We start from the raw sequence: 20,844 nt of genomic DNA on the forward strand, positions 1-20,844 counted from the left end.
AACTGCTGTTTGGTGCCCAGTGAGGGCAGGCAGGTAAATGAGTCAGAAGCCTGCTGAATAGCAACAGGAAGACCTGGGTCTTCCAGCTGTCAGGGAGGTTCTGAGCAGATTCCCCTGATGCTGGCTGGGCTTTATGGCCAACAATGCCTCTTCTGGGGCCTGATGCTTCCTAGTGAGCTGGCCTCACACTACATTCCAATGAGGGGAGTGAAAATGGTTTGAGTCAGAAAAAAAGGCAAAAAAGGGGCAGTGGACCCAGATCCTGCTCTGTTATGATCCCACCTTTTCCGGAGCCCCCAGAATAAAGGAAGAAGCACACAATCCCTCATCTCACAAACAACAAAACAGTTGCCTGTTTATTGTTTTTCAAAACAAAAAACAAAATGAAACAAAGCAAAACAAAATAAAACATATTCAAAATCCTACTGTGATTTTGAATCCTACTGTGATTTTGAAAGCTGAGCTGATAATGGCTGATGCAGGCTGTCTCCCAGCTTGTTTTATGGAGCATTAGGTGCACTGGCAGAGTGGGGGAGAGTGGGCTGTTGCCCCAGTAGCACTGGATGAACACCTGCACCAGGGCTGGCATCAGAAGAGCTGTAGGCCACTTTTGAGCCCATGCAGCTGGCCCTGGCTCCAGAGAAGGCCGTCCAAGTTGCCACTGTCATTGCTGCCGTTGCTGCAGTTGCCACTGCCAATGCTGCAGCTCAGGCCCAGGGTGCTGCAAAGAGAGGGGAGAGGGGAGGTCAGTCAGGGAAGGAGGCAGCTTTAGGCTCTAGAGGGGCTAAGGGTGCTTGATGTGTGTGTCTATGGGAAGGGCCCACCCTCTTGCCTGGCTTTACAAAGAGACTGGAACACATCTGAGAAACCACTTCAAGATGGGCCCCAGGGGTGGCTCTGCCCTGCCCTCAGTTGAGGGAGGAGGGAGAAAAGGAGTGGAATTTTTCAAATGAAACTTTATATAGAACCCCAGTACATAAACCAGATTAAAGCAGAGCTAATTGGGTTGAGGTAGGAAAGGAAGACCCGCACCACCCTACCCCCAGGAAGGCATTAAAAGTGGCTGCCTTAATAGGCTTTCTTCTAAGGCCCTAGATCTTGGGGGCCCAGAGGACCCTGGGCTGGATCCCTCCCACCCCAACAGCAGGTTAAGGGGCCCAAGGCCAGGCTTAGGCTGCAGGGCTAGGCCCAGCTCCCATCTCAGGATTGCAGAACTGACCTAGGGAGAAGACTGCCCTCCTCTTCCCTGGCCCTGCTCGGAACACTCTTGCTTCCCCTGCTTCCTGCAGGTCAAAAGTTCTTCCAGGTAGATGAGGGTGACAGCTGAGAGCAAAGCCATCATCTTTCCTCTCAGGGAGATCCACGGTTACACTAATGCAGCTGAAAAAACCCTTAGAGATGATCTAGCGCCATCCCCTCCCATCACTCACCATCTCACAGACAAGGGAACTGAGGCTCAGAGATGAAAAAGGACTTGCTCAAGGCCACACAGCCAAGTCGGGGTGGAGCTGAGACAAGGAGCAGGGGCAGGCACGCTGGCTCCAGCTGAGGAAGTCTCCCTACTACAGGGGGTGTGGGACTGGGCCTCCTTCTGGATAAAACAGCTCTACCTGCCCACAATTCACCCTTGATACCTTGATGTTCATCAAGACAGCCCTACCCAAGGGAGAGGAGGTCTCTCTCTCAGACATGTGGGCCCCCCTCGCAACTACAGACAACCTGGCTTCCCCCACTGCCTCCTCTTCTCTCCAAGAGGCCTGCTGCCCCGGCTTACAGCAGAGAGTCCATGACACTGCCTTGGGCCTGGCCTGTTGCTGGGGTCCCTGGGTTCCATAGCCCTCTCTCTGAATGTCTAGAGGAAGAAGGGCTCATCTCCCATGAAGTGGGCAGGCAGCACAGGGACAGACTGTTTCAGGGGCCCACAGAGGTCTCTCTCTGGTACTCACAGGATTGTCCCAGTCACAATGGCCCCACATTCTGGAATGTACAGGCCCTCTGGACGGGCTCCTCTGTTACCAGCAGAGCCCCTCAGCAAGGGCTGCTTGGTTCCTGCCTTCCTGATGACCCAAGGGCTCCTACGCCTGTGATCCAGAGGTGAGTTTCGAGGGACAGCATGGAGCCCTGCATAGGCCTTGCTACCAAGATGCCTGGACAGTGCAGGGAGGCCTACTGATTACTCTGTGCACCTTTGGACAAATCTCTTCCCCTTTCTGGGCCTCAGTTTTCTCCTCAGGAACATGAAGAAGTTAATTAGAGCACCCGTTCATGACTTTTTAGGAGTGGTGGATCCTTTAGAGAATCTGTTGAAAGCTATGGACCTCTCCCTTCCCAATACACACACACACACACACACACACACACACACACATACATACACATAAACACACACACACATGCATGCATGCACAAACCAGATGCAATCTGAGAGGGATGCCAAGCCAGTTCTGTGTGGCTGCCTCACTGGTCCCCCACACTAGGGGCTGGGACTCCTGGCAAGGGCCCAGCCAGGGACTGGAGCTTATATTTCACTCATTTTGGCCCTGACTGGGGACAGTTACCTCCCCCAACCACCCCACTCTATGTTCTTCCCTTCCTCCCTCCCTCCTGTGGGAGGCAGAGAAAGGGGTGAGAAATCCTGCTGCCATGGGCACTCACCCAGTCTTGCATGTTGGGGGTTCCAGCCGCTGGTCTAGCACAGGCTGGTCCAAAAGATACATGGTGTCATAATTCTCCAGCATAAGCTCTGATGGGTCTTCGGTCTGACCTGGCATTCGGCCTAAGGGGAAAGTGTCCCATCGTACATCTTCTGTGGAGCAAAGTGAGGAGGCAAGAGAGGGCTGATGAGCTAGTTCTCATATGGGTGCACAAGCCCACCTACTCTGTCCATCCACTCACCTTACTTAGCCTGCTCAGCACAGGCTGTGTATCTTCATCCTCACTCCTCTCTGCATCATTTCTCATCATTTCTCCTCTCCACCTTAGCATTCCCTGTCCCTTCCATACTCCCCCATACACTCTTCATGGTCCTCCTATGTGTTCACATGCAGCACCCCCACCACAGCCACCCCCAACCCCCGCATACCATGCACACAACTATCACAACTGTAGACATTTTTGTTCCTCTCCACTCTTCTTCTCCTACTTCCCCAAACATGTCCCTACACAGATACAGATGACACCTTCTTCAGACCTGGCTGTATCACTGCCTCAATCGCTCACCCTCACCCCTATTTTCACACACGCATATATATATATCCTGGAGAGTCTGGATGCCCCTGAATTCCCACCACATCTCCTCCCCAAACTGAAAGATACCTCTGCATATCTGAATGACCTAGATATCCTACACATCTATGCACAACCACCCCTTCCCCTCCCAACATGTTTGAGTGCCGCATCATTTCTTAGTAGCCTTGCCTTGAGAGATATACATACAGGCCCACATACCACCTCAGGGTGAACACTCTCTCAGCAGTTATCATGCTCTCCCTGCCCCCTGCAAGGTCTTGTTGCCCCAGATGTGCACACAAAGAACATCCCTTCTCTAGGAAAGGACTGTCTCATTGCATATCCCACCCCCTATAGATGCCTCAATATACATACATAAGCACACTGACCAAACCCTCCACTCAACAAATGTTTCCAGTTTTACTCCCTGCCTCTCATACTTCTCCTGCACAGGCACACAAACCAGAAATCTTAACGTCCCTGCATCTCCACATATGTGTATACACATACAGAGGAAGTAACAACAAGGGGGAGAGGGAAAGATTTCAATGCCCTAGGCCTTTCCACATTCACAACCCCTCCCCGCCCCTGCCATATTCCACTTCGGAATGGACCATGTCAGGCACTCCCCACCCACTCTGTCCTATCACTTAAGTACCCTCCACACAGTATTATATTAAATCCCTTCCCCATCCTTACACTAGTGCATCCAGTGTTTTCAAGCGAAGCCTTCACTGGTGAGCTCCTCCAAGTAGATCCAGTTTCTGGCCTCCTGCATCTCCCTGGTACCCAAAGAATTCTCCCTGTCATTATGCCCCTGGCATTCTGGAAAGTATCAACCCTGGACTAGAGTTTTATGTTACCCAAAGAACCCCCGCAGGAAGGGCTGTACCTCTGCTTGCCCATCTCCCCATCCCTGGCTCTCTTACACGAAGGAAGTTGTGACTCTTAACACCCTGCATTGCCCTATGTATACAAAGACACCTTTGTACACAGGGACCATTCCCCCATGTCTGTCACTGACCTGACCATCCTCCCTACTCCCAACCCTGTCTACATCACTGCCCTTGGCTCTCTAGCCTGATACCTTTGTACATGTCCCCTCAGTGATAGCACAGACCACATAGGCCATCTCAACATGGCTGTTTCACTGCCTGTTTTCAGGCCTTTCCATATCCCCCCACCTCTTATTGTTTCCACTTCTCTCCCTCATACAGATGCCTCCTGGTCCTCATAGGTCTTAGCAACCCTGCCTCCTCTTCCAAAAACATATATGACCATGTGTGCATGTATGCACAGATGCACATACAGCCCACTTCACACTTTCTCTTTTCACAACCCCTACTCTCTCTCTTTCTCTCTCTCTCTCTCTCTCTCTCTCTCACACACACACACAAAATTCTGCCTGAGTCACTGCCCCTCCCTTTGAATATTTACAAACACAGCCCTCCTTGCTCTAAGAGATTTCTCTGTTGCTGTGCCTTGGTTTGTCCAGCACATGCAAGCAATACCCATTCACACACACACACACACACACACACACACACACACACACACACACACACACACACACACACACACACACACACACACATAAATATGTTCCCCCATCTGTAGCACTCAGGGCCTTTATGTCCCAGCCCTTCCACACACACGTCCATAAGGGCAAAGACTTCACTTTCCCCCTAAGCTCTTTCACTGCTTCCCCTTTCTCTCCCTATTGTTCCCCACCAAGCCTACCCCACAGCATACCCAGTCCCAGCCCCAGGCTCCATCACATGGGCTGTGCCCCATGTCTACCCCTGCCTCCAGCGTGTACACATACACACATGCCCATGTGCACACATCAGACTGTTCATTCCTGCGGAGTCCCCCTGCCTTAAGGTTCCTGCTCCCCAACCCAAATGAGGGCATTCAAAAAACCACCCTCAGGAGCTGACTCATGTTCCTCCACCTACCATTCAACCCCCTGCTCCCTCCTGGCTTTGTCTCACTAACTTGCATACTCACCAAAAAACTGCACTGCTCCTTATTCTCCCCCTTCTGATCTCATTTCCACTTCCACTGACTGAATACCCTTGGGTTCCTTCTTTCTCATACACACAGCAAAATCCTGTCCTATCACCAACCAGCCTCCACGTGTCCATACACATTCACATATACACAGAAAGCACTATTCTTTGGCTCCTTGCCCTGATCACTGCACATGAAAAACACACGCAGAATCATACATATATCAACCACCTAACTCTAGCTTTCTGTGTTTTGCTGCCCAGTGCCCACACCCACACCAACCTCTCTGAATATGCTCTCTGCATGAGGCAGCTGGCAGCATGACAGTGCTAAGGTCCCTGGTGCTCACATGCTCCATCTTAAGGGGGAGGGAAACCAGCTGTCATCCACACACCAGGCTGTCTCCCAGGCTTGCCTCATGCTGGCTACCTCCTGCTACTTTCCATCCTTTCTCTAGGGTGAAGGGAAGCCTCAAGAGCCAGCCAGAGAGGGAAGATAGATGTGGGGAGAAAGTGGATATCAGGCTTCTTACCTGAGCTAACTTGCCATGTAGAGCCCTCTAAAGCTCCTCTTTTCTGGGCCAGGAGCCTGGCATTCTCAGCAGTGGGGGACTCTTCCTCCATAGAGAAAGGCCCCACTTCCATCCTGTCTTCCTCCTCCTCATCTTCGCCGTCGTCATCATCATCGTCGTCGTCGTCGTCGTCGTCATCATCACCTTCCTCCTCCTCCTCCCACTTCTGGTCATCATTTTCCTCTTCTCCCTCCTCCTCTTCCATCTGGTCTTCCAAGGCCTCTTGCTTCTTCTTCTCATCTTCCTTGGCATCATTAAGGCTGCCCTGTTCCTCCTGTTGCTGGGCTTCTCCTTCAGGTCCAGAGCTCGAGCCAGCTGGTTTGAGGCTCCAGTACAGGCTGTCCAGTGTGTATGGAGACTTCCCAATGGGGGAAGCCTCTGAGCCCTCCTGCACCAGGTTGTTTTCTCCACTCTGGGTATAAATGGAACAGATGCGCAGCAGCTTCTCCTGCTCCTCGTCTGGCAGGACCTGCCCCATGGCTTTGAAGATGCTGAGCAGAGGGATGGAGTAAGAAAGATTCAAAATCTCAAGTCATTTTATATCCCAAAACTCCAGTTTCAATTTGGTCTCTGAGCTTCCAGACCTGCCTCTGAAAGGCAGTGCAGTAGAGCAGACAAAACACAGATACAATAGGGCCATGGACCCTGAACGAGCTCCGTAATTCATCTCTGTGGCTCACTTCCACTCTCAGTAAAATGAGGACAATAATGGCACCTAACTTAGAGGGTTGTTGAAAGGAGTAAATAAGATAGCTCACACAGAATGCCTAGCACAGTGCCTGGCACATAGTAAGCAATCAATAAATGAGAGCTATTAATCTGTACTGAAATGCTATGTAAATACACAAACTAGCCAACAGGCCTGCAGGGCTGGACATGAGAATAGATCCCTCTCTTTAGCCGAGCAATGTATCCTGAGCTCCAAAGATATGCCTGGAAGTGTGCTGTGCTCCTTCTGCATGGAACACAAAGTGTGATCCCTTTTGAGGGACAACTACAGCCCAGCCTGGGATGGAGGAAAAGAAAAAAAAAAGCAGCAGCTGACAAGACAAAGCAGAATGTGGGCGGGAGGCCAGATGAGCACTGCAGATCTGGGCACTACAGGAGCTGGGGGGAGGCAGAGAGCACAAGGAGGGCAGGAGAGATCAAGGGAAGGCTTTGTGCAGAGACAAGAGGGAGCACACTGGGCTGTGTGCATGCGGTGAGAGTAGCCTGGCTCGAGCGGAAGGGCTGTGCTGAGCAGCTGTGGGAGCAAGAGAAGCCTGCAAAGGTTAAGTGTGTGTGTGTTGGGTGGAGGGGGTCATCTGACGTGTGCTCAAGCACAGGTGAAGGCTGCATTTCTGAAGATCACCATGGTGACCATGTGGAGGATGGCCTGGGTGGGGCAGCCTGGAGTCAGGGAGAGTCGGTGAGGGCTGACCTAGGGCACTGGCAGCAGCGATGGGAGGGAGAGAAGCTATGAAGGACAGACAGAGAGCAGGGCTTGGTGATCAGATGGTAGGGGGGAAGGCAGAGGGGAGTTAAAGATGACGACATCGTGCATACAAAGGACGGTGCTAACAGCAAAACCACCAACAAACACAGAGCGGTTGGGAAGGAGAGCTCCTGGGGAGGAAGAGGGTGAGTACCCCTTGCAGAGCCTCACATAGAACTGGGCACCCAGAAGGCACCTGGTCACCGCTGGAGGCATGGTAGGATGGACAGATGGATAGTTTCCTTCTAAGTGTATTGAGTTTGAATTGTGGGTTGTTTACAGAAGGAAGGGCCATGTGCTCAGCGGGCTGTTTTCTCTCTGGGCCCCATAAGCAGACCAGACACACAGGTGTGGTTGCTGGTCACTGGCTGCTGGGGGTAGGGCTGGGAGCTAGTGACTCCACTGGGAGACCCTCTCTGCAGGGCTAATTTCACATTCCAAGATGGCACTGGCTCAAACTGACTTGATATTGGCTGGCTGGGGGAAGCTCTCAAAAAGCTTCCAGCCTTACTACTAAGAGGAAAAGCCAGAGAGAAACTCTCTTCCCTCTCACTGTGGTCCATTTGTAGGATTAATAATAAATATTCCCAGGTACTTTATGTTGGCAAGATGCCATATTACCACTGTTTATTATTATTACACACCCACTCTCTCAAGCTGTCTAGTCTGACCACTGAGGTGCAGGGGTGACATGAATCTTAAAATCCATCTCCTTCCTCGGGTTTGCCTGGTCACAGCTAGGGACTGAGAAGGTCACAGGTCAGGCTGGTGGAAAGAAGGTGGACTTTGGACTCATAAGCCCTGGGCCCAAATCCCTGTCCCACCACCAACAAATTGCATGACTTTTGGATAAGTCACTTCACACTATTCAGAACCTTGGTGTCTTTCTTATCTGTCAAATAAAAGTATATAATATCTCCACCTCCAAAGACTGCTGTGTCAAGTTAAATGAAAATGCTTCTACAAACACAGCACCATGTCCGACACTTAATTGCCAGTGGTATCTTTTATTTTTCCTGTGGGGAAAAGAAAAGTCATGTTCTGTATGTGCAATCTAATGGAACACTGTAGAAAGAGCACAGGAGTAAGGACAGTATATCTGGAATCTGGTTTCTGGCCCCAGCTCTGACTTGCAGACTTGTTACTGACTTGCAGCCCAATACCTGGGGAAATCCCATTTCCCAATCTGTGTAACAGGATGATTAGGACTAGATTCACCGATTATCTGCAAAAGGCAGGATCTGTGCACAAGAAATCGTACCCAAGTGAGCCGCTGTTACTGCTGGCATGTGTCGCATCCCGCTGGTATGCTTGGGTTGGGAGAAGATCTCTGTGGTCCAGACTTCTCCAAGACCAGCAGCTTCCACTCTGTAGGCACTTAGGATTGGAAAGTACCTTGAAGGCCACTTATCCAACCTTTCCATGCTGCTCTTTTCATTCCCTCCCCCCATTACATACATATGCCATATTCCTTCAGAATTTTGAAATTTCCTTTATTCTTTCTCTTGCTGGAATTGCTCAAATGCCTCTAGGATTTTTTGGTTCTCCTCCCAGTTTCCCACCCATCCATATCACTTCCAGTCTAGAGCATACACATCTGGAGATTTGGCTGTTTGGTTCAGTCTCATCTCCTGGAGGTCTTGAACTGGCTGTCTTTTGTCAACAAGGCTACTTTTTTCTCTTATAAGTTACTTATAAGATACAACTGTGCCCCAAATGTCATTAGGGTTCAAGAAAGACTTTCTGACTCCATGGGAAAGATCAGGGGACTAAGACGGTCTTAGCATCCAGACTCCCACTTCATTTATTCCTCAAGCCTGGACTCAGCTCCCACCAAAGACAGCACTGCTGGCAATGAGACAGCAGAGTACAGTTCAGTTCAGCATTTACTGAGGTTTATTTGGGGCCTGGACTTGCATGGCGTGCTGGGGCACAGATGGCTAATGCAGAACCCTTGTCCTTGAAAAGCTTAGTCTGATAGAGGGAAGGAGACACTAGGGGAAATAGACACGAATCTCAGATTTGAGAAGTACTTGAGAGAATCAACATGACACAGTAGATAGTGCTGCCACCAAGTGAGATAGGGAGCAGAGGAAGAAGTTCACTTTGGGGCTGGGGTGGGGAGTAAGATGACCCATGCTCTTTTGGTCACAGTAAGGTGACTGGAGGCCATCTAAGGGGAGATATATGGCATGGGGTCAAATACAGGAGGTTTAATCTTAGGGGAAAGGCCTGAGCTAGATAAAGAGATTTGAGCTTTGGCACTTTACTGGAACTAGTAAAAAAGCACAGGCATTTGAAGGAGGGAGTGGTAAACAGCATCAATGCGGCAGACAGGCAATGGACAAGGGCCCACTGGATTTGGTAATTAGGTCAAAGCAGCTCTGGGGATGAATGCCAAATTGCAGCAGCTTGAGGAGTAAGAAGGTAGTGAGGAAATTGAGACTGCTGAGTACAGACTACTCTTTTGAGATGTTTTGATAGGAAAGGAAGGAGTGATAAGCTAGTGATAACCCAACAGAGGGATGCAGGGTCAAAGGAGATTTTGCTTGTGCTGTTGTTGTTGTTGTTTGGTTTAAAGATAAGAAAAACTCAGGCACTGTTCACAGGTTGAAGAGTAAGAGCCAGTAGAGCAAAGGAGAGGCTGGGGTGAGGCCCCAGTGATGCTAGCAGAGAGCACAAGTGGAGGGAAGGCTTTGAGGTTGGGCAAGACCACCTCATACTGAGACTGGCGACAACGTTGAGTGTAGCCGAAGATCAGTTCATGAGGGCTGGACCTCAGGTCAAGGGGGCCCTGCTGGAGGCCTCCATGTGCTTGAGGAAGCTAGGGTGAAATGGGAGGGGGGGATGGGGCTTGAGATGAGTGGTAAGGTTTTCAGAACAGTCAGGAAACAGGAGAGAAAGTGGGCAGAAAACAAGTAAAAGTTCAGACAAGCAGAACTGAGGCCTGGCTTGAGATTAAAAATCATACCTCTGCAGTGGCAGCAATCTGCAGGGCTATGTGGTTTTCTCCAGCAGAGCTCAGCTACCCGGGCTGAGGAGTGGGAGAAGCAGAGTGGGGAGGATCACTCATAGCTTGGGGGTTTGCAAGTCAGACACACCAAGGGATGGGCAGAGCTGAGGATGCTGATGATGGGTGGTTGAAGTGATCAACCACAGATAGGATTGAGGGGAAGCAAAATTGAGGCGGGTAAGAAATGGAGGGATGGAGGTCTGGAGGCAGGCAAAGAGCAGATGTTGTGGGATGCGAGGGTGAGAACTGGTAGGACAACAGGTGGTGGTCACCGAGTGGGATGCTGGGACGTAAGCTTTCAGAGGTGGAATAGCTCTGAGTGATGGAAGTGGGTTGCTGAGTGTAGTGGAGAATGAAGGTCACTGGAGGTGAGGAGCTGCAGTGTCAGATGGGTCACTCAAATGAAACAGATATCATTCCAGAAAGCAGGAAGAGAATTGGGTGCTAAAGCCTTCCATGAGTATGAGGGAAGTGGCTCAGGGTCAGGAAATGACAGAAAAAAAGGGAGACAACCACAGGTATTTACAGGAACCAGCGCAATATTCAGTTTGACCACAGCGCCCAGAGTAGACTGGGTAAAGGGGAATCACAGGAGGTATGGTTGTCATGATAGGTTGGGGCAGAATCAGAAAGATCTTTGAATGTCAGGCTAAGAAGCCTAGACCTCATTAGGAAGGCAGTAAGGAGCCACTGAAGGTAATTAAGCACCTATGAGAGATATATTTTGGGAAGATAATAGAGACAGCACTGGGCATAAAATCAGAAGAATGGGTTCAATAATAAACAGCAGCTACCATTTATTGTGCACTTACTCTGTACAGGCCACTGTGCTAACCACTCTAGGGGGGTTGCCTTGTCCATTTTCCTACTGGACTCAGTTCAGCCACGTCTTAAGCTCTGTGATCTTAGGCAAGAATACCCTACCCTCTCTGGGACTCAATTCTCTCATCTGTTAGTAGGACGGCGACAGGACTAGATGTCCTTGCAAGGGCTCGTCCAACTGTGCCATTCTAGGGCTGTGTGGCCCTGAGGCCTGCAGGGTCTCACCCTCTTACCGAATGGAATTCAAGAGACTTACAGCTGAAGGAGTTGGGGGCTGGCCCAGCAAGGTGAACCCAAGCAGGACTCAACCACCTGGGGCCAGTCAAGGGAGGCAGAGCAGTTGAATAGCCTCCAGTTCTTCCTCGCTTCCCACTGGCTTGCAGAAAACCGGCGGGCGTTCCGTCCTGAGAGAGAAGAGAGGGCCTGAGGAGAAGGAACTAGAAATCCCCCCCACCCAATCTTGCACCTTGAAAAGCTTGGCTCTGCCCATCCCTGTCTCCCCAGACTCCGACTCCCCATTCTATACCTCCCAATTGCTCAAAGTATTCAGGACCCTTTGCCCCAGTCCAGTTTACTTGGTTCTGAGAAGAAAAATGTGAAGGGAGATTTGTCCACTGCTGCTGTGGGGCCCTCTTGGGCAGACCTAAACCTTTCACAAGGGATGTGTCCTCCTGGTGCTATTCAGTCGAGAGCTGAGCACAGTGGCAGATGCTCTTGCCTGGGCTGCATTAGGCCCTGGGGCTAGGGCTAGTCTCCCTCACCAGTTTTGGTGTTAGCCACGATCAGTTCAATGGTCCATCTGAGGATGTAGGTGGGCCGGATCCCAGTGTCCCCCAGGGCTGGCAGCTCAGAGAGCATCCTTTCCAGCAGGGCCTGTGTGAAGGTCTGGGAGTGGAGGCCCCTGAGCAGGGGCTGCCAGAATTGAGAGAACGGCCTTGGCACCAGGACGTCATTCAAGTCCACGTTTTCTGGTTTGTGAGAAACACCCATTGACAGGAAAAGGGGAGGCAGGGAGGGAGAGAGAAGGAAGGAGGGAGGGAAGAAGGCGAGAAAGGGAAAGAGGGAGAGAGAGAAGGAAGAGAGGAAGAGGAGGAGAGAGAGGGAGAAGAAGAGGGGGCCCCACCAACAATAACAGAGTTGCCACCGCAGAACAGGAGAAAAGAGGAAAGTAGAAGAGCGGGGAGAGAAACCAGTTAGTATCTGGTAAACAACAACTGACTCAAAATAGAATATAAAAGAAAAAGAGTTCTGGTTCTAGCTTCGGCTTTGTCAATAACTCACTGTGTGACTTTGGGTCAGTACTTTCCCCTCTCTGGACCTCAGTCTGCCCATCTGTAACATGAGGATGTTGGACTAGATGACCTCACAAGGCCCTTCCAGTTCTGCTGTTCTAGCTCTCTACCAAGTGGCTAGATCACAATTAACATAGCACAATAATGGCATTAAGACCCCCACCCCCACCCCAGCCCACCCCAGCCCACCTCACCCCACCCAATTCCAGGCCACCTAAGGATAGCCCAACAACTACTTATCAGTGGGGCTACATGTTCTGCTCAGCCAAGGGGGCTTCCAGTAGCTATGGAACAGCAGTAAACAGCCCTTACCTCCCAGTCCAGGGCCACCCAGCCCACCCCTGGTGTTCTTGCCCAGGATACACAGTACCCTAAGGCTGCATCGAGCCTCCAGGACCCTACCTTCATAGTCTAACTGCAAAGCCGCCAACTGTTCAAATGTGGGGATGAGAAAGCCGTCATCCAGAAAAGCATCTAGCAGAGCCTCCCTGGAGCAAGAGGACACTAAATTAAGTAAAATGAAACAGGCAGAAGACCCTCTTCTACTCCCCTACCCACTCCCAAGGCAGCTAATGCCTTTGACTCAAATGGCCAAACCAGCATGGGGGAAAAGGAAGGCAGATGACAGTTGGTTCTCAGGCCTCAGCCTCCCTGAGTCAGGGGCTGAGCCAAAGACTGGGATCTGTGGGTTTTGAACAAGCATTTACCTAGCACAGGCAAATCTAAGGCCCATAACAAGGGCAGTAGTGGCTTAACAAGTCCGAAAGCACAGATGAAGAAAAGTCCCAGGCCCACAAAGGAGTTAAATGCCTGAGGTTATAGGGTCAAGGGCTTTTAGACTTTAGTTCCTGCTTAGTCTTTGTTTCCCTTGACAGTCCTCCAGTCTCCTACCGCTTCCCTTCTCCCTGGTTACCCTCTTTCAGATCTTACAAGCAGAAACTTTGGGGACTCAATTGCTGGGCCAAATATTATATTATCCTCATTCCTAAGGACCCCAAGAACCCAGAACTAAGATACAGAGGTTAAAAGTATAAGCTATAGGGGTAATCTCTCATCCCCATCTAGCTTAAACCAAAAGCAGCAACATCCAGCTGTCTCCTCCAGAGCTAGCAGTTCCCTAAGAGAGGCTCTCCTAGCTGATTGGGCTGAGGGGGAACAAGAGCTCCCAAGGTGTCTCAATGTCTGGAGGGTTGTCATGCTCAGATCCCTCCCTCTACCAGGCTCAAGGAGGAAAGAGTTGTCCTTCCATCCATCTCCCATCTCCTCAGGTCGGTATGCAGGAAGAGCACTTAAAACAGTCAGCCAGTTGCCTGCTCAGCATGACCAGGCAGACGCTACTGTATAGCACAAGGATAGTTTTCCAAGCTACAGAGGGGGCCACCACTCACCCCTTTACTGAAGGGTACAGCTAAGAAGCCTAGGCTGGGCAGACACTGATAAAACACCTTTGGAACTACTGGTATCCTGGGAATAAAGAAGACGCCAGGGACAATCCTAACCTGCACTGCAGGCTCCCCACCCAGGCCCACTCTGCCACATACACCACCTTCCTATACTCTCCGCTCCATCCCAGATTCTTTCCAACCTCTTCCCAAAGCCCTTTCCAGCTGAATGTAGGTAGCAAGCCCCAAAGAGCCAGGGAGGAAAGGAATGGATAGACACTGTCTGCTCTGACTGAACTGAGTACTACTTTGAGGGGAAAATAAGGCTCATGGCCATACTGGGTGGGTCAGTGGGGACTTAGTCTTTGGAGGATCCAGGCCCTGGGAAGGCCCCTCCTCTCTCTCCTCAACCACAATTATCCAGGGGATGTTGATCCTCTCTAATAGCAGTTCAAAAGAGACCAGCAGTGCCTACCATATATCTTTTACCTCAAACTCAGACAAGAGATCGGCAGTGAAAAAGCAAAAGGTTAACGGCTTTTCCTAGTTGCCAAGAGCTCCACATACCACTGGACAAACAGGAACAAAGCTGGCCAGGGGATGGATGACGGTAGACATTCCTGCCTCTGGCCATTTCAGTTACTCAGAGTAGGCAAACCCCACCTGGTAGCTGGCAGGGTTTGGGGAAGAGGATCATGTGAAATGCAAGGTCACCCGTGGTGGGTCAAGATTATCCCTGGGATTTCCTACAGCAGAGGTTGGCAAGCTGGGATATGAAAACCAATTTCAGTGAGGCTGCTACGCTCTACCCTAGAGAGTAGGCAGCCCCTGATTACCTAGTTACACACCTGTTCTCCCATGTAATGCCCTTGAGCTCTGCCAGGATGCATTCTACAGGTGGGGACAGGTTATTCCACGCCTTAATGGCCTGAGGTAAATACCTAAATTTCTCCAGCACCTGCCAGCAAAGAGGGTCCCATCAGAAGGCTGGTTCAGCCAGGTAACACCCCCCCATCCCTCCAGGATTCCTTCTCATAGGACCTCTCAGCATGTCCCTTCAGGGGATATGGCAGGGTATGCAGAGGTGAGCCCACAATGTCCCTATTGGTCCTGCAACTAAAAATATCCTGACTCTCAAACTCCAGACTTTCTCTTCTTCCTCCCTCCCCACCCTCCAAATTCCCTTGTTATTGTGGCTGTCAATAACCAGATAATCCAATACATAGATATCCAATGGGGGCATTTGGTTGGAGTTGGGCAGAGACCCTTGGACCAAGGGGTGAAAGGAAGCAATGGGTTATGGAAGAAAGTGAATCAGGAGACTCAGGTTCTTGTCCTGGTTCTATCACTAACTGCATATGTGACATTGGGCCAGTCATTTCACTCATCCATGGCTTCAATTTCTTCATCTGTGAAAAGGAAGGGTTGAGGTGAATGGTTTCTAAGCTTACCTCCCTTCCTGCTAAAACAGCACCCCTCAAGCTCACCTGATCTAGGAAGGTTCCTGGACGCCATCTGCTGATCAGCTGCAGTACCGCAGGTCTAAGCAACCACCTAAACCCTGTTGTTCCCTACCACCCAGTGGGACCGATTATCCACAAACTTCCAGTGATGTGCAGGATCGGCCAACTGGACTCTGCTCCTCTTGTCTCCTTCCTACTTCCCCTCTCTCTCTTTCCAAGAAGAGTTTTGGAAGAGCTTTCCAAGCTTTGCCACTTTTCTTTAAATTTCATTCTCAAGACTTCTCTCAGGTAGCTGGCAAGGGGGAAGAAATGGCTGGGGCAGATGAAAACAGGCCAAGTCAAGGGCACTTTCTTACCTTAAACTGCTCCTCTTCATAGGATACCAGCAGTTCTCGGGCTCTTTCTGAAAACAGAATAGGGAAACAGATAGAGCAGCCAGCCCTGTGCCTTGCTCCTGATGGAATTTTGAGCCCTCTCACCTCATTTCTTGAGTTGTAAATTGGGAACTAGAATTCTTGGCTCTCCTGCCTCATGGAGCTCAAGGAAGATGATTTGTGACAGTAATTTTTTTAAGCTAAGCCTCACCACAACCCCAGAGGAAATACTGACCCAGGGAAATAACCAGAGTCAACCTAAGTCCGAGTCTTCCAAGCTCATGGGCCCCTTTCTGTATCAAGGACACCTACCATACAACTCTTTATGTCTCACAGCCTTTTGCCAATGTGGATCAACCTCTTTGTTGCCTTCGCTGTCTCCATCAGCCTTAACATCCAGCTCTGCACCTTTCTCCTCATCCTTAGGCTCTGGTTTCTGTTCTGTGATGTCATCAACGACAATGTTCTTATCTTCCTCTTGGTCTTCTTCATCTGTCTCTTCCCTGTCCTCCTCCAACTCCCAGGTCTCTCTTAGGCTGTTCTCCAGTTGGCGGCACCAGTAGGTCTTCTGGAGCCAATCCAGGACAAAGTAACAGCCTAAAGGAGGGGAGGAAGGAAGGCAGCGCCATAGTAACAGCCCAGGCAAGCAGCTCCTAGCAGGCCTCCAGCCTCATCTTGCTAACATTATGGGGAGGCCCCAGGTAAGAGGCTTGGCTCCAAGGAGGCACAAATCTCAAATATCTAGAAGCAGCCCCTCTTGCTCTGGGTTATCCCCGAGTTCTTTGCTTCCTCCCACTCACCAGCACATTTCCTAGAAAAAACCTATACCAGACTTGAAGATGGGATGCCAAAAACGGCACGGGGCTAGCAAGTGGGAGAACAGAGACTCCTTAAAGTTTGTGTCCAAGGCAAATGCCTCACTCACCTCACCCTAGTCTCAGCTCTGACCCCAAGTGAAGACCCTCCTCCCTCTCTCTCCCCCCACAGTGCCACGTAGCCCAGGCCTCTGGGCTAAACTGTGATAGGTATACTCCCTGGGGACTCACCCCTGCGGCAGTCATTTATATGGGGCATTTTCTTGTGGGTCAACTCATGGCGAAGTTCAACAATCCAATCCGGAATGTTCACCTGATTATGGGGGAGGGTGTGAGTGCAGAAATTAGAAAATATTAAAGCAGAAAGGGCCACAGAGATGAATCAACCTGGCTTCTCCCCATTTTACAGATAGAGAAACTGAGCTCCTGAGAGGAGGTTCCGTTCTTAGTGGCAGAGCCGAGATTAGGAACCAAGTCTCCTGATTCTCTTTACGCTCTGTGGAAGTGATCTTGAAAATCAGAAGACACTCGCCTCCCCCAACCACCAACTACCCTCCTCCAATGAAGAGATTCCTGTGAATGAGCATTAACAATCAACTTCTTCAGCCTCCCTCTGCCCTTGTCTGTACCAGTTGCTCTCCCAGGGTACCCTTTACTCTCCCCTCTCTTCCTCCCTTCCTCCTTCTCTCCCAGACCTCCTCCAGGAAGCTTCTCTTGATGGCTGAGAACCTGTCTGCCATCTGGGTCTCTACACACCTCCCATACTCACTCAAGGCGGGAATGTCTTGCATTTTCACCCTGCTTGGCTGAGTTTGTCTCCTCCTTCAGACTGTCAACAACCAGAGGGCAGGCACTTTAACTGCCACCTCTTTCCTGTCCCCACTCAGGGGTGCATTGGGGTGCTTCAGCTTCACCTGGGCCACTCCCAGCAAGCTGGGCAGGCCAAGCCCACTGAAGATAGCAGCCATGAGCAAGGGAGCAGGTCGGCTTCTTTCAAGCTAGAAGTTGAGGCTCTGGGGTTCTTGCTGGGCTTGGCTGACAGTGATGGGATGAGCTAGTCTGACTGTATCCATATCACCCCATGCCCCATTAGTGAGTCCTCCTGAGAAGAGAGAATTTAGCAAGTCCACTTTATCATACACACCTCCTGAGCCAGGAACTTGAGAGGGAGCTTGGCAAACTTTGTCTTCCTCTCCGAGATAAGGTTCACAAACCTGAGTTTGGGGGAGAAATAAGTGGCATAGCCCAAGTAACTGTTTTATTTAAACCAGTGGGGCTTTAAAACACCTTGTTGAGTTACTGTCAACTTGCATTTCCACAACCTTTCCAATGACTGTTCTGTCCTGTTCTTATGGTTGGTGTCAACCAGAGCAGGAATGGTTCCATCCAGTCTAACATTTACTGAGACTCTGCCCTGTACTGAAGCCATACAAATGAATAAGACACTGCTCTGGCCTTGAAGAGTTCAGTCTAGGATAAATAATCATGACATAATATAATATATTACGCTAGAACATAATATGTTATAAATGCTACAACAAAGGACTACATCAAATGATATGGGGAGCACAGCTAAACAATGGAGAAGGTAAGAAGAGCTAGGGAGGACCTCAAGGCAGACAAGGCAAACAGTATGAGCTAAGCAAAGACTCTGACAGATGAGAAAACTCAGAGGCAACCTTTTTCCTGATGTACATGATACAGCTAGAACCACTCTGAGTCGCTTTGTAAATCAGGAACTCCTGGCCCATGTCTCCATTTCCACAACTCAGTAACCTTTCAGTGTTCGTGGAGAGAATGGAAAAAAGGTGTAGGTAGGGGTAGGATTAGAAAATCCACATTAAATCATGGGCAAGGGCATTGAACCATGTAGAAAAGTTCCTCTGGGTGAAAGAGTAAAAGGGGGAAAGTAAATCAAACTGTCAAGGCTGGAAGAGACCCATAGAGACCACTTGGTCTGAACCACCCCCACCCAACATTCCAAAGAGAAGGAAAGAAAAACGGAAGAGAGAAGGCTCTCAGGAAAAAAGAGGAATGTGTGTTAACAGGGGGTACCAAAAGCTGTCACATTAAGCAATCATAAGGTGACCCATACACAGGGACACACAAGGCTTTTTGCTTCAGGTAGAACCCAAAGCCAAACTTTGCTTATCATGTGCTAAGCCCACGCCCCCCCCCTCAAAAAACCACCCCCCCCACACCCCTACCCATGTAGGTCTTACCTGACCAATGCCATGCCATAGAGCAGTCTAAGTTCATCAGTGCCCAAGCCACCAGTTACATCCATGAGCTTACAGCGTACCAGGTCTGCAGTAGAAGCCACTGCCAGGGGGAGTTCGTTGCCTAACCTAAAGGGCCACAGTCCAGCACCATCATAAAGGTCCTTTACACAGGCCCACCCTCCATCTCAGAACCTAGGTTGTAGGTTATTGCAATTATATACTGGCTCAAGAGTGTGTGGATAGACACAAATCAAGAAGCTGGGAAGAGGGAGGGTAATGTCCCTGGGATCCAATAGTACACAGGACATGAGAGGCTGGTTTAGGACATACAAAGGATATCTAACTGCTACACAGCCAATCAACAATTAAGTGTGGACACACTCCTTTCTTTCACCGTGAAACCCTCAACTCTTTCACCCAGAGAAGACCTTATTCTTGGAGGCATTAGCCCCTTGTCTGCTCCCAACTAAATCTTACCAACTGGACTGAAGCGCTCCATTCAAACATGCTTTTGCAGGCAAGCTCCCCCCACCCCCTTTCTATTTCGAATCAGAAATCCACCCTAGAGTGCTACTCCTTAAGACAAGGCTGGCTCAGCCACAGCGGTGCCCTCTCATCGGCACCCACCCCAAGATGAGAGAAGGTAAGGATCAAAGCTCACAGACTTGACAAAAGGGCTGTTGAGGCACACCCCGTTTCTTTCCGCAAAAGGGATTAGTGCACGAGCTTGGCTGCGACCTTCCCCCGGGCACTTGGGAGACAAGCAATGCCCAAACTACGCGTAGCGGGGGGCCATTAGGCATTTAGGAGAAAACTGGGTAATAAGGCCTTATGGAAATTCTACAAAGGAAGAGGTGAAGTGCCACCAGCACGCAGGCAGGAGGGCTAAGCCTGCCGCCTTACCTGCTCCTCCACACGGTGATGCGGTTCAGCGCGTACCGCTGCAATTTATGGTCGTCAGAGAACAGATACACTGTCACCTGATCCCACTCGGCCCTACTGAGCCAGGCGACCACGATGCGCTGGGCCCAGAGTGGCGGCGACCCTTTCTCTTTGACGCACTTCCCGCACCACGCACTCCACACGCGATCCATCCCCCGGGGACTCAGGCCTGGCTCAATCCCGGATTACCACCAGACACCGGGCTCGTTGCCAGGCTTTGGGCCGCCGCACTCCGCACAGCCTCCAGCTCAACGTGCTACCCTCACTCCAAACCGCCGCCGCAACAGCAACCAATGGGAGAGTGTGACCCCGACGCAAGCCCACCTCCCACCGTTAGCGCGGCAAATCGAAACGCGAGAGCTAGAGGCTGACCAAACCACAAGTTGCGGGAACGGCCTCTCCGACCGGAAGTGTTCTTTCCTCAAAGCAACCGTACCAGCTGCAAGCATTCAGCCTCAAGGTTCCGCTAATTTCCTGGTTGCTAACGGAATTCTGTCCCAGACCCGGAGGGACACTTCTGGGCTGCAGGAGGAATTTTAGTTTGCGCTCCCTGGCGGGCCGGGGAGGGATTGTGGGCGTCCAGTGTACTGGAAAAACGTTTAATGTTTTCATTGCCATGAATCAATACCTGATCCAGTAAAACACTATGGACTCTAAAGCAAGACTGCAGAACAAATATCTAGTACCTAAATATCTAAAGTTGGGTTAAAAAAACTCTGCTGGGTTTCACATCTGTACAGTGAGGAGCTTAGACTGGGTGATCTCTAGGTTCTTTTCCATAGCTGAAAATTGTAGGATTTTACTCTGCCAGCATTCCACTGCTATGTTGGTTTCAACATCCACAAAGGTATACTTAGTTTTTCTGCACAATTTCTTGGGATTCTGGAGTTCTGGAGGGGAAAGCAATATTATGAAACCCTTCTGATTTTATGGGTTGGCTAAAATATGTTCAAGACTCTGTCCCAATCTTTCTCACAGAAGTTATTTTCCAATCTAACACATGAGAGAGAACTGTTGCTAACACTCTAACAGCATTGCTGGGAGTAACTCTTTTGCACTTTACATCAATAAATTCCAATCCATTCTCTATATGTGCTTCTTTCTCCAGCCATCTTCTCCTAAGATCTAGTCTGCCCATGGTTCTTGAATGATAGTTACTCTGTCCTGAGTAGCCATGCCAAACAGTAGGCGAGGTGTCTTCCAGAAACCAGATACCCTCTCCATGCTCAGGCT

General features: G+C 50.2%; 1 protein-coding gene across 1 annotated transcript; it reads right to left on the reverse strand.

Moving 5' to 3' along the window:
- Positions 1-347: 347 nt before the first annotated feature.
- On the reverse strand, positions 348-19,871 carry LAS1L (LAS1 like ribosome biogenesis factor). Its single transcript, XM_082864720.1, has 13 exons — positions 19,573-19,871; positions 18,670-18,795; positions 17,592-17,661; positions 16,679-16,760; positions 15,945-16,229; positions 15,615-15,661; positions 14,644-14,753; positions 12,816-12,901; positions 11,883-12,089; positions 11,378-11,525; positions 5,774-6,303; positions 2,656-2,806; positions 348-721 (listed from the first exon to the last, which is right to left on the reverse strand). The coding sequence occupies exons 1-13, from the start codon at positions 19,761-19,763 to the stop codon at positions 589-591; spliced, it is 2,166 nt and encodes a 721-aa protein (XP_082720846.1). The 5' UTR covers positions 19,764-19,871; the 3' UTR covers positions 348-588.
- Positions 19,872-20,844: the final 973 nt, after the last annotated feature.

This window comes from Leucopleurus acutus, assembly GCF_964270905.1.
Source record: "Leucopleurus acutus genome assembly, chromosome: X".
NCBI lineage: Eukaryota > Metazoa > Chordata > Mammalia > Artiodactyla > Delphinidae > Leucopleurus > Leucopleurus acutus.